General features: G+C 38.1%; 3 protein-coding genes across 3 annotated transcripts in view; all 3 read left to right on the forward strand.

Annotated features, from left to right (window-relative positions):
- Window positions 1-3,206, forward strand: part of LOC103509230 (integrin alpha-PS2-like) — a 48,941-nt gene extending 45,735 nt beyond the window's left edge. The window contains exons 22-27 of the mRNA XM_026823630.1: window positions 89-371; window positions 810-943; window positions 1,589-1,604; window positions 1,774-1,899; window positions 1,992-2,222; window positions 2,524-3,206. Of these exons, the coding sequence (XP_026679431.1) occupies window positions 89-371; window positions 810-943; window positions 1,589-1,604; window positions 1,774-1,899; window positions 1,992-2,222; window positions 2,524-2,610 (877 nt within the window). The 3' untranslated portion in view covers window positions 2,611-3,206. The remainder of the gene's footprint in view (window positions 1-88; window positions 372-809; window positions 944-1,588; window positions 1,605-1,773; window positions 1,900-1,991; window positions 2,223-2,523) is intronic.
- Window positions 3,207-3,490: 284 nt separating this feature from the next.
- On the forward strand, window positions 3,491-10,648 carry LOC103509223. The gene is made up of 4 exons (XM_008473820.3): window positions 3,491-3,744; window positions 3,855-4,107; window positions 4,431-4,600; window positions 9,721-10,648. Exons 1-4 carry the CDS (start codon window positions 3,528-3,530, stop codon window positions 10,422-10,424), a joined length of 1,344 nt encoding a protein of 447 aa, XP_008472042.1. The 5' UTR covers window positions 3,491-3,527; the 3' UTR covers window positions 10,425-10,648.
- Window positions 10,649-12,497: 1,849 nt separating this feature from the next.
- Window positions 12,498-19,892, forward strand: part of LOC103509231 — a 48,486-nt gene continuing 41,091 nt past the window's right edge. Inside the window, exons 1-3 of the mRNA XM_008473829.3 lie at window positions 12,498-12,651; window positions 15,809-15,887; window positions 17,496-17,567. Coding sequence (XP_008472051.1) covers window positions 12,644-12,651; window positions 15,809-15,887; window positions 17,496-17,567 — 159 coding nt within the window. The 5' untranslated portion in view covers window positions 12,498-12,643. The remainder of the gene's footprint in view (window positions 12,652-15,808; window positions 15,888-17,495; window positions 17,568-19,892) is intronic.

Consider the following 19,892-nt stretch of genomic DNA (forward strand, 5'->3'; position numbering starts at 1 on the left):
CATCCATTATAAAATCTCCGATGTTTCCCAATATTTCACCCCTGCTATTGCCTAATATTTTATCCCTCCATTTCCCTATTATTTCCAGGAACGTCAACCGGTACATTCTCGGCTCCGGGGAGCGGATGGAGGTGGACGTGCTCGTCAAAAACGAAGGCGAGGACTCATTCGAGACCTCCTACGAGATGGGCGTTCCCCTGGGCCTCAACTACGTCAACATCGAGCGCTACGACGAAGGAGACCGAGATATCCCGATCCTGTGTTCGGCTCCCTCGTATTTGAACAACAACACTCTGCACTGTGACATTGGGAATCCGCTGCCGAGCAAGAAGTTTGTTCATTTCAAAGTCCTCCTGCAGCCATCCTTCCAGGTAACGTGTTTCATACTTCTGTAGGGAAATCTACGTGAGTTAGAAACTTGTTACTTAATTTTCCCGTATGCTCGTAACTTTTTCATACACTTGTTGCAGAAATACGGAGAATGTGTGGACCCACCAAGTGTATCAAGGTCAAATGCAATGTGGGTGCTCTCCAGAAAGACCAGGAAGCTTGGGTAGCTTTCAGATCACGCGTTTGGATCCCCACCATCCGGAAGGTTCCGGAGAATACAAAAAACCGGTGGTAGGTTGGAAGAGCTTACAGAAGTGAGAATCCTGCCACTGAATAAATAAAGCCCTAACAAAGGCTCTAAATAATTTCAAGTCAGACTTGAACAAGTCAATAATAGGGCTCCAACGTGGCTTACTGTATCATGTTTTCTTACTGCATCATTAGATCACTGCAACTGTAACCTTACCGTTCTTTTTTAGGAAACTCTGAAGCCTCGATATGAATTCTGGATGTCAGTCAACAGTACCAACCCTGAGGTGGCTACAACTGTATCCGATAACATTCAGGAGTTAACAGTGCCCATCTGGGTGGAAACGGATCTCATTGTGGAAGGGTAAGTCGGTAGTTCAAGCAGGAGCCAACAAAGTCAAGATTGCCAACATTGGTTAACGGATAGGCGCTGGAAGACGAAGTCGGTAGTTAGTCCCGTTTCAGTAGGCACTTGGTTCATAGGTTCATATTCTACACAAGTTTTCTTCAGTAATAATTACGTTTTTGCGTTTAAAATTTGGGCTTGGCTACTTTAGAGGGCCCTTTAAGGGCTCTTTTTAGTCCGTCCTTCCTTTATTATTACAATAGTAATAAAAAGGTATAAGGGACGGACTATTGTATTCGCTTCTGTGTCTGTCACTAAACACGCGATTGCCCAAATGGTCACCCATCCGGATACCAACCACGTGCAACGTTTCTCAACTTCAGCATATTCATGATGACGGGTACATTCAACGTAGCTTAACTCATCCTCTGGGACTGTTTTCCCCCCTACACCTTAGCCTCGGAGTGGGCTTTTTGTGTATGTGCATTCAAGGTGCTGTGACCGCTGCCTTATTGTGGCTACAAGGTCAGGCTAGATTCGTAGAAGCTTAACGCATCCTTTAGGGCTGTCTACTGTCTAGCCCCTACACCTGCCTCAGATTGCGCTTTTTCTATATGGAGTTAGGCTGAAGGTCATGCTAAATATGTAGGTTCCCGGTTTCAGGAAACAGTCATGGACTGCAAGAAAGCGTTTAACACTCTATCATTTACTCTTTTGCAGATCGCTCCGAACAAAGAGGTCTCCCTATCTTCTCTTTTGGTAGCTCGGGTGACTAAAATCCCCCACATTGGCACTCCAGATCAGGCGACCATCAAGACACATGAGATCTTCACCAAGGTTATCCCCAGGGAGACGGGCGTGCATGTGGACCCACCAAGTGTATCAAGATCAAATGCAATGTGGGTGCTCTCCAGAAAGACCAGGAAGCTTGGGTAGCTTTCAGATCACGCGTTTGGATCCCCACCATCCGGAAGGTAAGTGGATAGACTCGAGAATTTTGTCTCTTGAGAGGGACCGGGAAAAGCTAACAACACACGATTGCACTCTATCATTTACTCTTTTGCAGATTGCTCCGAACAAAGAGGTCTCCCTATCTTCTCTTTTGGTGGCTCGGGTGACAAAAATCCCCCACATTGGCACTCCAGATCAGGCGACCATCAAGACACATGAGATCTTCACCAAGGTTATCCCCAGGGAGACGGGCGTGCCCCCCGGTATGGTACCACTCTGGGTGGTTGTCCTGTCTGCCGTGGCCGGAGCCATCATCCTCATGCTGCTAGTCTACCTGTTGTACAAGGTAAGACTGGAAGATAATCGAACAGATCAATAGAATATTCACCTAGTTCTTTTTTCCTCGAGAGATGGAAGTAGGTATCTACATATATTGCACAATCTAATAAATGAGACTGACAATGTCTTGTGTAGTGGGAAGACTCTCACTAAATTACGGTACGTTGTCTACAAGACATTCGGGAAAAATTGGATGAAACTCACGACAAGTGGGAACGAGTCTTTAGTAGTATTGATACGAGTAGTACTATTTAACTGATCTGTACATTCCTAAGCTAATTAATTTCTCATTCCCTTGTCATTTTCAGTGGGGCTTCTTCAAGAGGCGCCGACCCAACGATGTCCCGGAAAAGGAACCCCTGAACAGGAACGGGTATCAACATGGTGAGGATTGACCCCACCCTCCTGCACCTCTGTGATCTAGTTTTATTTCGAGTACCTACAGCATTGTCTAACAATGGATCTTGTCTGCATTTTAGTAGATGTCTGGTGGGCCGACCAGTTGTGGACGCCACCATTTTCAGGAGTCATCTCTGAGTAGAGTTCTAGTTTTTGATCTCGTCTAGATTATTTAAGTTTAAATGTTGGAGACACAACTCAAAACTCTTTGTAATTCGTAATATTTGGCTTCCTGTGAGATTGTAGTTGTTGCGTCCATTTTATTTGAATAATCACCTAATTTACGTTTAAATTTATTGTTAGATAGGTCTAATTTTCTCGAACCTTCAGTAAAAGAAGTACATTCACGTAGGTATTTCCTGATTTGGTACCTTACTTCAACACACTCAACATTGTGTACTTTTTAAAACTTACTACATAGGTATACCTATTGATTGAAACGATCACAACAATTTATTAATGTTGATTTATTGAAAATTTTATCCTAGTTTTGTAGATTTCTGTGCCATATTAGACACCTAGGATATTAGGTAATCATCTAAGACTTCTGACTTATTTTATTTAATAACTAGAATTTAACTGTTTAACCTACGAATTGAAGTATAGATAGGTACCTATTTCAAAAGCAATATTTGACTAGATTAATTTTATGAAAATAATACAACAATTAGGTACGACATATTGATCTTTGGTATTATTAATTTTCAAAGTTATTTTATTTAATAACTAGAATTTAACTGTTTAACCTACGAATTGAAGTATAGATAGGTACCTATTTTAAAAGCAATATTTGACTAGATTAATTTTATGAAAATAATACAACAATTAGGTACGACATATTGATCTTTGGTATTATTAATTTTCAAATCCTGCCCTGGATAAGATTCGTATCCTGGAGAACCCCCTCAGGAGAATGGTATGTGGTGGATGTATCGCAGGATTTGCTTTCATATCAGCAGGATATGTAGAGTTAAACTTGCAAGGTGTTTATCCTAGTACACCATTCTTGAGGAAACCGAAACTCGTGTTAATCAACACACTCCCTTGCGTTGTATCTGTTGTCAATGATATAACTTACCTGGATGAGATGGAATCTGGAGACATTTTGACATATGCCAACGTCACCCAAGGTAAGAAACAAAACATAGGTAGGTATCTACTTCTAACTTCTTGACATAAAAGAAGCCAAATTGAATTGAAATTGTGAGAGAAGTTCTATAACTTTCTGACACTACTCCAGGTAACTACACATTCAACACAATCGCACCCCGTGACTGTGGAACGATCTTCTTCGACAAGAAAGAAGACTGTGCCAAGACGTTCACTATCATCTCTCAGCCCAATACTGACGCTGTGGTCATCATGTCCATTCAGAACAAGAAACTTGACATCAACTTCTACCAGGAAAGCTTTCTTCCTACCTCGGGAAGCAACAAGCCTCAGCTGAAAATCATCGCGATGAATTTGAACCATAAGCATGACTACAAGATCCGGTAAGTAACTAGTTCAATTATACAGACTTACCTTGAATTATTGTTGCTCCAATTCCGGACATTTAACATCAATAAAGTGCCTTTCATAAGGTTCGTTCTCGGAACGCCCGGCTTTCTGCTATCCTGCCGTCCTTCTGTCTTCGCTTTCGGGTTGCTAACACCTTAGCATTTACAGTTCCCTCTATCAAATCCTTTTTAAAAAAGTGCCTTTCAACAGGACACTGTAGATCTGGAGGTTAATAATAATGCCCTACCCATAGAAAAAAGACCAACGACACTCCAAATTTCACACGAAATAACAATGATTACCTATACTGAATTAGGTTGACAGGGAAGTTGAAGTCCGAAAAATCCTTGGAAGTGTCCAAGCAAGAGCATGCCAAAACGTTCGAGGGAGTCCCAGTGGAGTATGGAATGAATCAGATCGATGTTGTGCTGAAAGACAACCTTGACAATTCAAGTGACATACCAGTGAACTTGTCTCTCATGAAAGGTACGCTGACAGTTTAGTTTACCGGAGAATCTTGTCGTTTTGACCCAGATACTAGCGAAAAGTAAAGATAGAAACACACTACCATTAAGTCACGTCACGTGATGGTAGTGTGTTTCTACCTTAAGTTTCCCTCAGGCCCTTGATCTCTCGAACCTTCAGTAAAAGAAGTACATTCACGTAGGTATTTCCTGATTTGGTACCTTACTTCAACACACTCAACATTGTGTACTTTTTAAAACTTACTACATAGGTATACCTATTGATTGAAACGATCACAACAATTTATTAATGTTGATTTATTGAAAATTTTATCCTAGTTTTGTAGATTTCTGTGCCATATTAGACACCTAGGATATTAGGTAATCATCTAAGACTTCTGACTTATTTTATTTAATAACTAGAATTTAACTGTTTAACCTACGAATTGAAGTATAGATAGGTACCTATTTCAAAAGCAATATTTGACTAGATTAATTTTATGAAAATAATACAACAATTAGGTACGACATATTGATCTTTGGTATTATTAATTTTCAAATAATGTATTATTTTCAACTGACTATAGGAAATTCTTTGTATTTATTGTGTTCAGAAGTGTTATTTTGTACATAGAGGTAGGTAGTAAATTAATTTGGATTAATATTTCAAGGTATGAAATATTCATAATTAGGTAGCTTTTATTTATTAATTCGAAAACAGATCTAATCCAGTCATTTTATTATTAATTTAATTTTAAGTGTATTTGATGAGATGTTTTGTTTAGTGAAGATTATCATGTCTAAAGCCGTTCTTGTAAAATTCAGACCATTTCAAGTAAGACTGAGGGTTTATTGATTCCACGTACCTTTTAGTGGATGTGCCATTTCGCACATATTTAACTATTTTATTAAATAATCAAAATTTTCCTGGAAATTGTAAAAAGGACGACCAAATACGAAAAATGTGAAATAGTCTCCAAAAATCTTCACTACAAAATTTCTCATGCCTTGTTATTTTGTTGTAAACACTTTTTATTGTAACTAATACCCTATTTATATTTTTATTAATTTTGTAAATTTTAACAATGTTGTAATATTAAAGCCCTGTAATAAATTTTGTTTATAAAATTATTTGAAACTGAAAGAAGAAGGAAAACGTATAATTATTATGAATTTTGTAATGTCTTGGAAATCGTCTCAGAGTTTTTGCCTTCTTCTAATTAAACATGAATTTTCTTCGTTACTTAGTAGCTTTATTATTAAAGTACTTATTGAGTAGGTAGGTATACCTATAAATACCTAGGTAAATCTTTATTTATGGTTACATCCCTACTGGAAAAAATTAACGACCTATCTCTTTCAGAGTCTTTGGATATTATGTTATACTAATTTTAATAATAGATACCTCGAATGTGCTGTGTGCATTTCTAGGGATTAACAAGTAACTTAACTGACTTATTTTCCATATCTTTGGGATAGATATTTATTTTCTAAGAAGACTCGGAAATTAATCAAATAAAATTGTTCCTCTTTTTCTCCATTTATATACTGTTTTCTTTTCATTGGTATATTGAAGTTACTCTTGGGTATAAACTTTCAACCACGTGGTTTCTTCACAGTTCCTGATTTTATTTATTTCAGTCAGTTTACTGCAAATTTAATCAAAATCAGTGTTAACTTTTAGACCATTGAGTGAGTGCATAGTGTTGACTGTTTTACGTGTTTTATTTCCATTTATTTAAGTTAATCTGTTTTAACCAGAAATGACCTCTGCAAATTACCCCAAGTCTATTTACCTCATTTTAACCATCGAATTCTGTGAACGTTTTTCGTTCTGTGGTCTTCGCACGATGTTGTCTCTATATCTGCGAGATGTCCTCAAGTTCTCTGAGAAGGATGCCACGGTGCTCTATCATATCTTCTACGCTTTGTGTTACTTCGTTCCCATCATTGGCGCCATTCTAGCTGACAGTTTCTACGGTCGCTACCGTACTATCCGCGTGTTCTCATTCGTGTAAAGGATGCCACGGTGCTCTATCATATCTTCTACGCCTTGTGTTACTTCGTTCCCATCATTGGCGCCATTCTAGCTGACAGTTTCTACGGTCGCTACCGTACTATCCGCGTGTTCTCATTCGTGTATGTCCTGGGCAATATACTCCTGTGTCTAGGGGCAGTACCCACCCTAGCGTTACCCACCATCAAAACCACTTTATTAGGGTTAATATTCATTGGTATTGGAACTGGTGGCATCAAACCCTGCGTGGCAGCTCTATGTGGTGAACAGTTCTGTGTACCTGAACAGAGGTTTTACTTGGAGAGATTTTTCTCTGTCTACTACTTTATCATTAACATTGGTGGCTTCCTGGGCATGATCTTCATTCCCATGATCAGGAAATCTATCCCATGCTATGGCGGAGAGTCTTGCTACGCCCTTGGGTTTGTAGTGCCTGCTGTCCTTATGGTTCTCGCGCTTGTCATGTTTGTTGTGGGGAAACCCATGTACACCATCCGATGTCCGAAGAAGAACATTATCCTTCAGTTCTTGAAGTGTATGTTCTACTCACTGAGTAAGAAGCTGAGTAGTTCCCCGTATCAGAAGAAAGCGCATTGGTTAGACTATGCCGAAGATGAATACTCTCCTCGTTTGATATCTGATATGAAGACAGTTCTAGCCATCCTGTTTGTATTCATCCCGCTGCCCCTGTTCTGGAGCTTGTTCGATCAGTTAGGTTCCAGCTGGACATTCCAGGCAGCACGGACAGATAGTCAAATATTTGGAATTCACATCTTACCCGATCAAATGCAAGTTATAAGTCCCATGCTGTCTCTGATTTTGATTCCGCTCTTTGACAACTGTATCTACCCTGCCCTGGATAAGATTCGTATCCTGGAGAACCCCCTCAGGAGAATGGTGTGTGGAGGATGTATCGCAGGATTTGCTTTCATATCAGCAGGATATGTAGAGCTAAACTTGCAAGGTGTCTATCCTAGTACACCATTCTTGAGGAAACCGAAACTCGTGTTAATCAACACACTCCCTTGCGTTGTATCTGTTGTCAATGATATAACTTGTTGATCGAACAAACTCCAGAACAGGGGCAGCGGAATGAATACAAACAGGATGGCTAGAACTGTCTTCATATCAGATATCAAACGAGGACTATATTCATCCTCGGCATAGTCTAACCAATGCGCTTTCTTCTGATAAGGGGAGCTACTCAGCTTCTTACTCAGTGAGTAGTACATACACTTCAAGAACTGAAGGATAATGTTCTTCTTGGGACATCGGATGGTGTACATCGGTTTCCCCACAACAAACATGACAAGCGCGAGAACCATAAGGACAGCAGGAACCACAAACCCAAGGGCGTAGCAAGACTCTCCGCCATAGCATGGGATAGATTTCCTGATCATGGGAATGAAGATCATGCCCAGGAAGCCACGGGTATCTCCTTCTAACTTCTTGACATAAAAGAAGCCAAATTGAATTGAAATTGTGAGAGAAGTTTTTTAACTTTCTGACACTACTCCAGGTAACTACACATTCAACACAATCGCACCCCGTGACTGTGGAACGATCTTCTTCGACAAGAAAGAAGTAATTTTGGAAGGTGCCGATGTATAGTCTAGGCATGTGTGTCCTTAAAAAATGTGGACAATTTAGGTACAAATTCAGGTATACACCCAATTAAGTGATAAATTAAAATTCCCAAGCTCACAAAATCTCATTTCCCTATTCCCAGGTACAGGTACAAGCGAGATGTGGATTCTTCAGACGAATAGGATCCGGTAAGCAACTAGTTCAAGTATACAGACTTATCTTAAATTATTGTTGCTCCAATTCCGGACATTTTTAGACATTGACCGGACATTTTTAGACCGGACATTTTTAGACATTGGACATTGCTCCAATTCCGCCTTTCATAATGTTCGTTCTCGGAACGCCTGGCTTTCTGCTATCTTGCCGTCCTTCTGTCTTCGCTTTCGGGTTGCTAACACCTTAGCAGTTACAGTTCCCTCTATCAAACCCTTTTTTTAAAAAAGGCTTCCTGTGGCTTCAACAGGACACTGTAGATCTGGAGGTTAATAATAAAGCCCTACCCATAGAAAAAAGACCAAAGACACTCCAAATTTCACACGAAATAACAATGATTACCTATACTGAATTAGGTTGACAGGGAAGTTGAAGTCCGAAAAATCCTTGGAAGTTGCACAATCTAATGAATGAGACTGACAATGTCTTGTGTAGTGGGAAGACTCTCACTAAATTACGGTACGTTGTCTACAAGACATTCGGGAAAAATTGGAGACAGCATGGGACTTATAACTTGCATTTGATCGGGTAAGATGTGAATTCCAAATATTTGACTATCCAAATATTTGACTTTGACATACGAGTACTATTTAACTGATCTGTACATTCCTAAGCTAATTAATTTCTCATTCCCTTGTCATTTTCAGTGGGGCTTCTTCAAGAGGCGCCGTAGGTCTCACAGTCATATTTATCCAGGTTGTAACCTTGGAGTGGGCGAAGAAAATAATCTCAATGAAAATCACGCTCTGGGTTCGTGCCCGGAGCGTGGTTTTGTTATCAGAAAACGTGTCCCGGGCTACTTGGCCGATAAAGGATTAAAGGGATTTATACGTTTCGCAATATTTGACGTCACCAAAACGATTTCGATAGAAGATATTGCGATTTCTTCAGAAAATGTGACATGAAAATATTGCGAAATGTGACGTGCAAAGTTTCCAGACTGAGGGCACTTCAGATATTTCCTAAGCACGTTAAACTCCAGGGATTCAAAATACATACATATAAGTGCCTCCTACTCCTCCTACCTATATTATTATGTCACTGTCACGTTATTAGTCGACATTACGTAATCTTACAAACAGCACGCACATATTTTACTAATGGGTAGCTATGAAATTTGCCTCAAGTCACATGTTTTGCCTCGTGAGAAAAGTAGAGAACCTTTACGTTATATCCAATATACAAGGCTCTCTATTTATGCCTCTATTTATTACGCCTTAAATTAATAAAGCTCTATTTATTATAAAAGCTCACATTCTCGTGAAGCGTGGCGGACGGCGCGCGAACGTCAAGAGCTTTCTGCTATCTTATTCACGTAATTTCAGATAATATCGATTTCGAACTCGGAGGCATCTACTGTTACGTCCTTTATCTGAAAGAAAACCCTCCGGAATCCACCACAAAACTGGAGTGTTACAACGGATTCATGAAGAACGCAACAGAGTGGTCGAAAAATAGCTTGAGCTTCATGGGGAACCGAGCTTTGTTTCTAACAGGTGACAGAACGAATCGAAAAAACATTGAAAACGGAAATTTGGGTGGAACCAGTGGAAACATGACTGAAGTCAAGAACGGGAATTCCTCCAGTATTACCAACAACAAGAACATCACCAGCAAGTTTCAAGTGTTCAGCAAGTTGCTGATCCTTTCGCCTGGTCGCACGGTTAAGCTCATCTACATGGTACCTCAGTATGTCCTCATGTCTATTGGGGAAGTCATGTTTGCCATCGCCGGTCTCCATTTCTCCTTCACCCAAGCCCCTAGGAGCATGAAAACAGTCACCATAGCTGCGTGGCAACTCTCCGTCGCCCTGGGCAACCTGATTATCATCTGTATTGAGCAGCTTCGCGGTTACGTTGGACAGGCGGGGGAGTTCTTCCTGTACGCGTGTCTGATATTTCTGGACATGCTTCTGTTCTACAGGATCACCAAGAGATACAAGTTTGTCAAGATGCAGCTCGATGAATCGTCGAGTCTCCTGGTTCCTGGCAAAGGCAAGAACGATATCCTGTTCAATCTAAACTCGTGACATTCCTCATAGAAATTTCTTCGTGATTTTCGGTCAAACAATTCGAAAATTCTTCATAAATGGACATGATTTTTGGTCAAATATTTTAGGAAATTCTTTTTAGACGAAACTACTTTTTGGTGAAATAATTTCGAACTCAAAAGTTCTTTATGCGTACCCGGAAGACGATAAACAAAGTGCGTTCCAGATATTTTCTCCTGGGATAAGTGTGTTTCTTGCATCAACATTGAACTCAACTGGACCCGAGCAAAAATTTCGATGTTTTCGGTTCCTCATTCGATAAAATCTTTTTGATCTTAGATACCTACCTTTTGTATAACCAATCGAAATATGAAAAAACAACAGAATTCGTACATGAATAGTATTATTATTATTATTTTAAACTTACATACCTATGTTGGTTATGGTTATAGGTACAGGGGTTATCGCTATCAGTGTATTAATTGCTATTACATCAGACAAACTCGCTAATTAAAATCAAACAAACACGTTGCAGAAATGTCTACCTCATTTCTTTTTCTGTCGATCAATCAATTCGATAATATGTCAAGTGTTCGTTGTACTTGAATGAATAACACTAAGTACTCCCACTGGAATGAGGCTCACTTAAGTCCGCGTGACATATTGACCGATTTTTGACGGTAAATTTGTTTAGGTACATAAATATGAGACATGGGACAACGTGTTCTAAGCTGATCATATTTATTGGGACTTGGGACATTTTTGTTCTGAGCTGACGGTCTAAATAAAACACTATTTACATTGAACCTGCGGAGAAACATTTTCCAAAGGTCAAAGGATTCAAAATGACCCCTTTCAGATTTCCCGGATTAAGTCCTTGCTTCTTGTACGAAGGACATGTATTTTATTATTAGAATTAGGGTGCAAGGGTCCCTATGTCTATCTCTTTGACTCCATAAATAGGAATTTCATAAGAGACCCTCATTTAAAGGTAATGTAATAAAGTAATAATCAGTATACTCGTAAACTAATACAAGAGGTAGTAGAATTATATGGACCCTTGAACTGGACATTTTACCAAATAACAGACAGATTACCTATGACCTATGATAAGTAGGTATAAGCAAGCACTTAAAAGTTATGTGTACCTAGATAAGAATAAACAATATTTTTACATAGGTACTTATTTCTTATTTCAACATATTTGTGGATTTGTACTTTTATTTATGTTTCTAGCCATATGAAGGTGGAGCTGGAGATATTGGTATAGGTGCGTTGGAGTGCCGTAGAATAGTTACCTACACTCCCGCTATTTCTATAAAAACTCCCTGTACGCAAGAACCAATTTCTCATTTCTCCTTTTGAGGATGTTGTGTTAGAAACGTCAGAATGTGTAAGAAACATTGCACTTCTAAACTTTTTTGAACGAAGAATTTTCTGACATCAGTTTAGGTGTATTTTCCTTTTGTAAAATTGTCCTCTGATCTCAGGAAAATTGACCACTAGCCACTAGTCCAATAGAAAATAGAAACTGACTGGAGCTTGGACCAGTAGTCAATCTATTTATGATCAAAAACACTCGGTCTCAGATCAGTCTTAAACAAATTTTGGCCAATCAGATGTTTGGAATTGATGCTTGAGCACTTGCTGAGAGCCCAGCATTTTGTTCATAAATATGGGTGTAACACCCAAACATCTGATTGGCCAAAATTTGTTTAAGACTGATCTGAGACCGAGTGTTTTTGGTCATAAATACGGGTGTAGTTGGTCCAAGCTGAAACTGACTGGAGCTTGGAGCAGTAGTCAATCTAAATGAACAAAATGCTGGCTCTCAGCAAGTACTCAAGCATCAATTCCAAACATCTGATTGGCCAAAATTTGTTTAAGACTGATCTGAGACCGAGTGTTTTTGGTCATAAATACGGGTGTAGTTTCGGGAGGAATTAGAGAATGTACACCTTTTCTGACTCACTTCTTGCGATTGCTCAACTTGTAGTGAAAGATTCTTGAACATTGGGTTGTACCTATAGGGTCCTCAACCCAGCACGCGCTCTGAGGTCTACACTTAGATAAAATAATTTCGCGTGACGTTATATCCTAGCAAACTTTCCCGAATTCCCGAACTTCCTCCTTGCAGTATTGATCCAACCTTTGTAGCTGCAACAGGGCAAAAGTCTTCGAAACTTTCCTACAGTTCTGTAGTTTCGTTGAATTTCCTTTGTTTCTTGTCTTGAAGTGAATTTTACATCCAATCCAACATGCTGAGGTAAGAGATTTTTTGTCCATGGAATTCGAATATCTTGAACTTTTTGTTTCCATGGAATTGGAAGAACTTGAACTTTTAGTAAAATTACAACAAGCTTTCTAAACTTTTCAAATGTGATATTTTTACGAACTAGCAGGCAGACATACCCTACATGTAGCTCTGCATAGTACGAGTAATTAGGTATTTAGACTTCTTAATATGAATAAATAAGAAATGAATAAAAATAATAATTAAATATAAATGTTTTCCGGAAGTAGACAGACGTATCAGTACAAAATTTCAAGTCTAGGCAGCGTCACATATTTGGGTATGGTGCCAATTACCTAATGGATGAGGTAATTTTTTTTTATTAATAATGTACCTAGGTATTATTAATATGTATGTGGTCTCTATGAACCGTAGCTCAGTGTGGTTTGTGGTCATAACTCTCGGCTAACACGCTGGAGGTCCAGGGTTCGATTCATTGATAGGGTTGATTAAAAGGAAGCTTTATTGAGTGAGCTACCTTTCTACGTATTTCAGAAATATGTACCTTGGTAAATATTTCATTTAAGCCCTTATAATAAAGATACATTTTTATTAATAAAGAGGCATTGACATTTTTTCGGAAGTAGGTACCTAGTATTTATTTGACTCAAAAACAAAATGACCTCTTTATACAAAAATGCACAATGATAAGGTTTATTTGTAATAAATTTTTAAACTACACCTTTTCTGACTCACTTCTTGCGATTGCTCAACTTGTAGTGAAAGATTCTTGAACATTGGGTTGTACCTATAGGGTCCTCAACCAAACGGTTGCGTTTCCTTAACCTTTTTACCTCCTCCACTGAATCGTTCATGTTCATGATAATGTTAATGTATTGTATCAATTTAAAATGTTCAAGATGTATTGCATCATAATAATGGTAACTCCTACTATCAGGAAGTTAAATAGGTGACTTTTATACTTTGTTTCATACTTTATATTGCGTTCTAAATGTCCGTTATCAGCACTTAGGTGCTGAAGACCCTCGAAACAGTGCTAACGGGTACCTATCGTCCGTTGATGCTCATTTCATTCTGTATTAGTTGGTCAATATTAGTTCTGCATTGGGCAATGTGGGCATACATTTAGGTCTGTAAAGAAAGAAATTAAGACAGCAAAATTCACGATTGAATATTTAGATAATTTTAGGAAATTCAAACATTGTTTTAGTAAAAAATGCGTTGTAGGTATTATTATTTACGTTTTCATTTACAAAAATGTGTTGTTGTTTACCTGACATCTTTTATTGTAAAACAAGAATTGTATTTTTTTGGTGCGTACCTACAACTGCGTAGGTAATACCTAATTCCATAATTTTTTTCCATAAGCATGTTTATAAGTTGTTGACAGTAAATAAGTACTCTTAAGTACCCAAAATGTAGGTAGGCACACACCAACATTAAAGCTTACCTACCCCTTTATACCAAAAATCGTAGTTAATCCTAATCTTGTAGGATGATCCAGGGCTAATCTAGGATGGTAGGAAGGTGGGAAAAATCTCTCCCATTTCTCTTCCTGTCATCAGACCTGACAGTCTGAGCAATAGGAAGAAAGGCACCATAATGGACAGATGTACACACCTTGATAGTGACAGGCAGGCCCCGTGGGAGGCCAGTTCAGGAAAGGAATGCACGTCAGACCAGTCAATACAGCACCCCGCCTTAGTCACACTTCATTCCGTCAATACAGCACGCTTATCAGTCTTCATTAGCCTTTATCATCCTTTGATCAGCGTCAAAGTAATAAAATCGATAAAAATCGGAACGGTCAGAAAAGGAATGCACGTCAGACCAATCAATACAGCACCCCGCCTTAGTCACACTTCATTTCGTCAATACAGCACGCTTATCAGTCTTCATTAGCCTTTATCATCCTTTGATCAGCGTCAAAGTAATAAAATCGATAAAAATCGGAACGTCCATGACTCATATTGGATCGGAAAAATTGAAAGCGATTTGACGCACAGTATAAATAGCTCCGCTCTGGGGAAAACCGGCCATAGTAGCTTTCAACTTTTAATGAAGACTTAAGTCGAATCGGAAGACTAACCATTAACTAGTGTAGACTAGACGGTACAGATGTAATCAGCCGCATGGAAAAACTTGGAACCCTATACTCTCCGTTTGGAGTGAATAGATAAAAAGAGTTCGGGTTCTCTTAAAAGGGGTTCCTCTTTTTCAAAGGTCTAAATTTTAAATGATGTTTTATTGCAATCAATAAAACAAAAGATTCCCAAAGGAAAATACTACCTATTCTGGTTCGGTTTCACCCCCCTAAATTCATAGATAGTTATGCACCAAGTTTTACTGGGTTACCTATAGTACCTACTGGTCGATAATCTATGAAGTAACTATTTAGGTACCTAGGCGTAGGTATTCTAGGTACTTACCTATAATAAATTGTTGTTTTGAAAGACTACCTACCACTTAATATAATACCTAATTCTCACTCTTACGTCCATTTTTCCAAAATTAAAAACAAGTTAGGCAAACAGGATATTATCAGAAACTCAGGATTATCAGGATAATCAATCCCCAAAATATTTTTGTTTACCACGAAAGTCTGAAGAAAACAACAATATTTTCGACACCAGAAAACAACAAGGCCCCGTTATCAGAACTTTAGGGGCCTCTGCTGACGTAGCGCCTAAATATTGAAAGACATTTAGGGGGGGAACTACTAAACCTACCCACATTGGTACCCCTAATATCCTGAAGACTAAAATTTGAAGTCGAATTACACTGTTCGATCATAAATCATACCGTATAAATTTGAACTTGCAGTGATTTTTACTTTTTTAAAATTCTGTTTGTGCATCAGTAACTACCGAGATCAAAGTGACATTTTGAATTAGCCTGATAGGTTACCTATTGAAAAGTCCTTTTGTTTAAGAAATTCTTGACTAACATTTAAAAAATAAGGTACGTTGTGGCTATGGCAGTTCTATGAAAGTAGACTATTCATTTTATTTTGTGTGCCCAGAAATAAGTTGGTACCTATGTAGGTAGATTTTTTTTCTGATTTTTTCTTCTTCAAAACTTTCATCATTTTTCTGTACCAAGTCACCTATTCCATTTGATTGAATCGTCTTTTTAGTCTTTTGATTCCTATTTTGTTGTGTGATTGCAGAGCCATGGAGATTGATCAAGAAGTTCTGAGACTATGGATGTCCAGGAAAGCTATCGATGACATGATTGATGAAAACGAGGTAAGTCCATCAATTCCATCAGTTTATTTATTATTATTATTTTTTTATTATTATTATTTTTTTGGTTTAAAAAGTGCTTAGGTGTAGGGACAAATGGCCCTAAAGCATGGGTTAGGTTAAGCTTATACGAATCTATGTACGAAGTAAGAGTAATAACATAGAAAATCCTTTCGAAATTTCGAACAAATTATCCTAATGTTCGTAGGTAGGTACTCTTTTTGGGTGTTTTTCAATTTGTAATTTTAGCTTTTATGCAGTGTATACCTATAATTATTTATTATTAGTCCAAAGTCCAAGTATTACATGGGTTTGTCCTTTACTCGTTGCTCTTAGTGGACATTGTACCATCGGCATTCGCCTCTATCTAAACCAAGTGAAACGTAGGCAAAATGCCCCCACGTGCCAGGGTTCACTGATAGGCGATTTGGTACACCTACTCATAATACTGCTGAGGTCAACATTTTCTTGAAGACCTCAGCTAGAAACTATTGATTTATCAGTTGAGGCTCCAGACGGGCAGACAGGAACTACTAAACCTACCCACATTGGTACCCCTAATATCCAATATCCAAATATCATAATATTTACGGATGAGGTACTTGAGTAGGTATACTAACGCAAACCTAATAGACATAAATCGATGTAATAAAACAATAAAAGACAATGGACTAAATATTGTGACTGTCCCAAATCAGCTAATCAATAGCTATCTCAAGTAGCTAGTCGTTTAGCGTGTCATTTTATCTTGACTGTTTACCTGCATCATAGATAATAAATTAATAATATTCCATAGCTATAGGTACAGACTTGTAGCTAATGGAAACACTGCACTTAGATAGGTGACACTTTTATCCATAGAAGTGTTATCTATGTTGGTCCGAACAACGCAACACGTAATATTTTATATTTAGCTGATTAGGTTCATAGGTACCTCCCTCCCTATGGTGAGACAATGTCCCACTGGGACATAATAGGTACCTACATCTACGGCATAATACACCAGGTTAAAAAATTAAATAAATAAAACAGTGAACAAATGAAAAAGTTTGTTTCAGGGGAAGTGTAAATATAGCGACATGGTAAAAATATGGGGACACACGTGTTAAGTAAACACACGTGTAGGCCTGTAGGCACATCTCCCCTTCTTCAATTTGACCTAGCACCCCATTTTGAGCCTCTCAGTCAGGCCAAGTGCTTCTATTTTGGGAACTGATAAAGAACGAATTTTAAAACAAGTCCCGGATTTTGACAAATTACTTGTGGATTTTGTTCCTAATGGTATCTTCAAAAGACAACATGGAAAAGCTTACCTTTGTACAAATGCTATTATTCTAGTTCTGTACGTAGGTAGTAGGTAGTAGAGAAATAATTGAGAGCTGAGTTGTTGTTTTGAGCTCTGGAATAAAAATAAACATTTACCTACATATGTATAGAAAATGGTGGAGATGTGAAATCTACATTTTTTCGTTGCTGGAATATAAAACACGAGAAATGGTGGAGATGTCAGATTTACATTTTTCCAAGTAAAAGGAATATAGTCCATATTTTGTGTTGTAAATTTGGTCTCGAACTCAACATTGATTTTTTCTCTGCCCTCCTATGTTTCAGGTGGAAAATGCTGCTCCTAAACCCCCCGTGAGTCCAGATGGTGAATTCAGCGGCGATGTGTTTGCTAACAAGGTAAGTTGTGCTCCTTCGACGACATTACCCCTAATGTTGTATTCATGCCACTGTACCCTAAAATCTTAATCTTGGTCTTTTTTTGCTCATGAAAATGTTGTACGTTTTTCAGCTTTCCTTTGTGTCACAACGGGGATTTCGTGGGAGCACATTGTGGTATGATATTGTGATGTCAATGAAGAAAAGCTCTTAGCTTTGTGGGATTCCATCTAAGTACTATCTCAGTCGAGTTTTTCTCAGTAAGTTGAAAGTGCTATTTACCTACCGACCCATTTTATGTTGTCAAGACAGTGTACGATTTCAGTCGACATCGATCGACCATCGATGGAGTCGACTATTTTTGTGTGCACACACCTTGAGGTCAATGGCACTTTATCAGGCAATCCCATCAGGGACATTTGACCATAGGAACAAAATGTTCAACGCTGGATTTCATCTTTTCGTTCTCTTCCATCCTCGTCCGTCAAATTCATCAATACAAGTAACCAAAATAGGATTCTATCCGGGTAGAACCCAGATAGAATCCGGGTAGAAAAGAGGAGAGAATCGTATCGGATTTTATCCCGATTCTACCCGGGCAGAAACCGTATAGATGCCCCCTTAACCCAGATGGAATCTGGTTTCTACCCTCTTGAAATCCGATTTCTATACCAACTTAGAATCCTTAAGCGTTGCAATGAGAAGATATTCCCTTGATGTCGATTCCGTCTAAACTGCATCCCAGTGCCGATGCCACCATGGAAAACTTCCGGTGATGATAATTCCCGAATAGTTTCTCCAATGCTCGCATTATTCTATGCAATTCAGGTCCATCTGCTTTTTTTTTACAATTGGTCAAAGTTTTCAGCTAAATTTCTATAGGTTATTCTATTATAAGGTGATAATCTGATAATGAAGAGACGCGTGACATTTCTACACTCCTATATAACAGCCTAATACTCCAGGGACTAGCTTACTGAAGGGAAACGTGTGCACATCACATTTACAACACCAATACCTATTGAATGTAGAATGACATTGAGGCCTAGTTCATTTATGAATGCCATACACATTAGGCCTACAAAAAAAAAAAAAAAAAAAAAAAAAAAAAAGGCCCCCCCCAATGGTTGGACCATCTTAGCTGTATGTTCTAGTTCTACCTGGGTAATAGCAATATTGACGACGAATAGTGTAGTGAGTAGCTATAATGCTATTAATACTTTATACTTACCAATTGAAAGAATCTACGTAAAATGGGATATATCCTACATTTTATACATAATTATAGGATGTATTACGTACGTTTTTTTTATATATTTTATTGCCAATCGACTTGTTTATTTTATCCACGTTCTGTCAAAATTGATAGAGCGTCCATTTCCATGCCAAGTTTACATAACTTGGAAAGACCGTTTCTATTTTTGCTATTTTCTGTAACTACCTACTGTTTCTTCCAAAGATAACATAGATAGTACCTATGTACCTATCTATCTAAAAGTACCTACGAATATTCGTTATCTAAATTCGTTAAATTCGTTATCACCTACCTGTAGGTAATACACGTGGCCAATATTTTTCCACCATTCAAGTTGGACACTTTAGTTCCTAGGTAAGTAGGTACGCACTCGTTACATGTACCTACATAAAATAGAGATAAGAGGTAAATAGGTACCTAATCAATAATATTTAGAACGCACATGCCATAATACTTACAACTCTTACAAGCCTATAGGTAAATAAATAATAATATTGAAACCTAGGTATTAAATTGCATTTCTGTCCTACAATTAGAACAGGCACCTTAGTACACAGGTTACGTTTTCAATGTGAAAGGTACTACAATGAGAATTTCCATGTGCTAATTGTAGAAATATTCGCGTAATCATTAGCATACTCAGTCTAAACTCGTTATCACTCGTTATCAGAATGCGCCGCCAAACGCACATATTTGCTGCCTATAGAGCTAAAAATATATCCAAGTAAATAACGTCCATTACATCAGTGTTGTAATGATAATGACTTTCATACTATTGATCTAAATTGCTGACGTCACAGAATTAAGTAAATTACTAAAGGGTGGTAGGCTTTTTTTAGGAAGTCTCATTTCTCAAGTAATTAAGCTGATGAAGAAGTTCAGCAAGTGAAATCCCCAGTAAAAAAATCTTCAAAAGAATAGATTAAAATGAACCAAATGCTCAAAATAGAGGTTGCTACCTTCCTACTTACCAGGGTAGGATACTTACTGTTACCCTGGTAGGTAAGTAGGAACGGAGGTAGTTACAGTAAGAACTAAGTATACTTAATGCAAGTAAGTATACGTATTGTGTAATAATAAAAATAATAATA

The sequence above is a fragment of the Diaphorina citri genome, unplaced genomic scaffold, assembly GCF_000475195.1.
Source record: "Diaphorina citri unplaced genomic scaffold, Diaci psyllid genome assembly version 1.1 scaffold476, whole genome shotgun sequence".
Classification (NCBI taxonomy): Eukaryota; Metazoa; Arthropoda; class Insecta; order Hemiptera; family Psyllidae; genus Diaphorina; species Diaphorina citri.

Coding starts and splice junctions, on each gene's coding strand:
- LOC103509223 (XM_008473820.3), top strand. CDS start 3,528: ATGGTATGTGGTGGATGTATCGCAGGATTTGCTTTCATATCAGCAGGA. Junction 3,745..3,854: donor ATATGCCAACGTCACCCAAG/GTAAGAAACAAA, acceptor ACACTACTCCAG/GTAACTACACATTCAACACA. Junction 4,601..9,720: donor GAACTTGTCTCTCATGAAAG/GTACGCTGACAG, acceptor ACGTAATTTCAG/ATAATATCGATTTCGAACTC.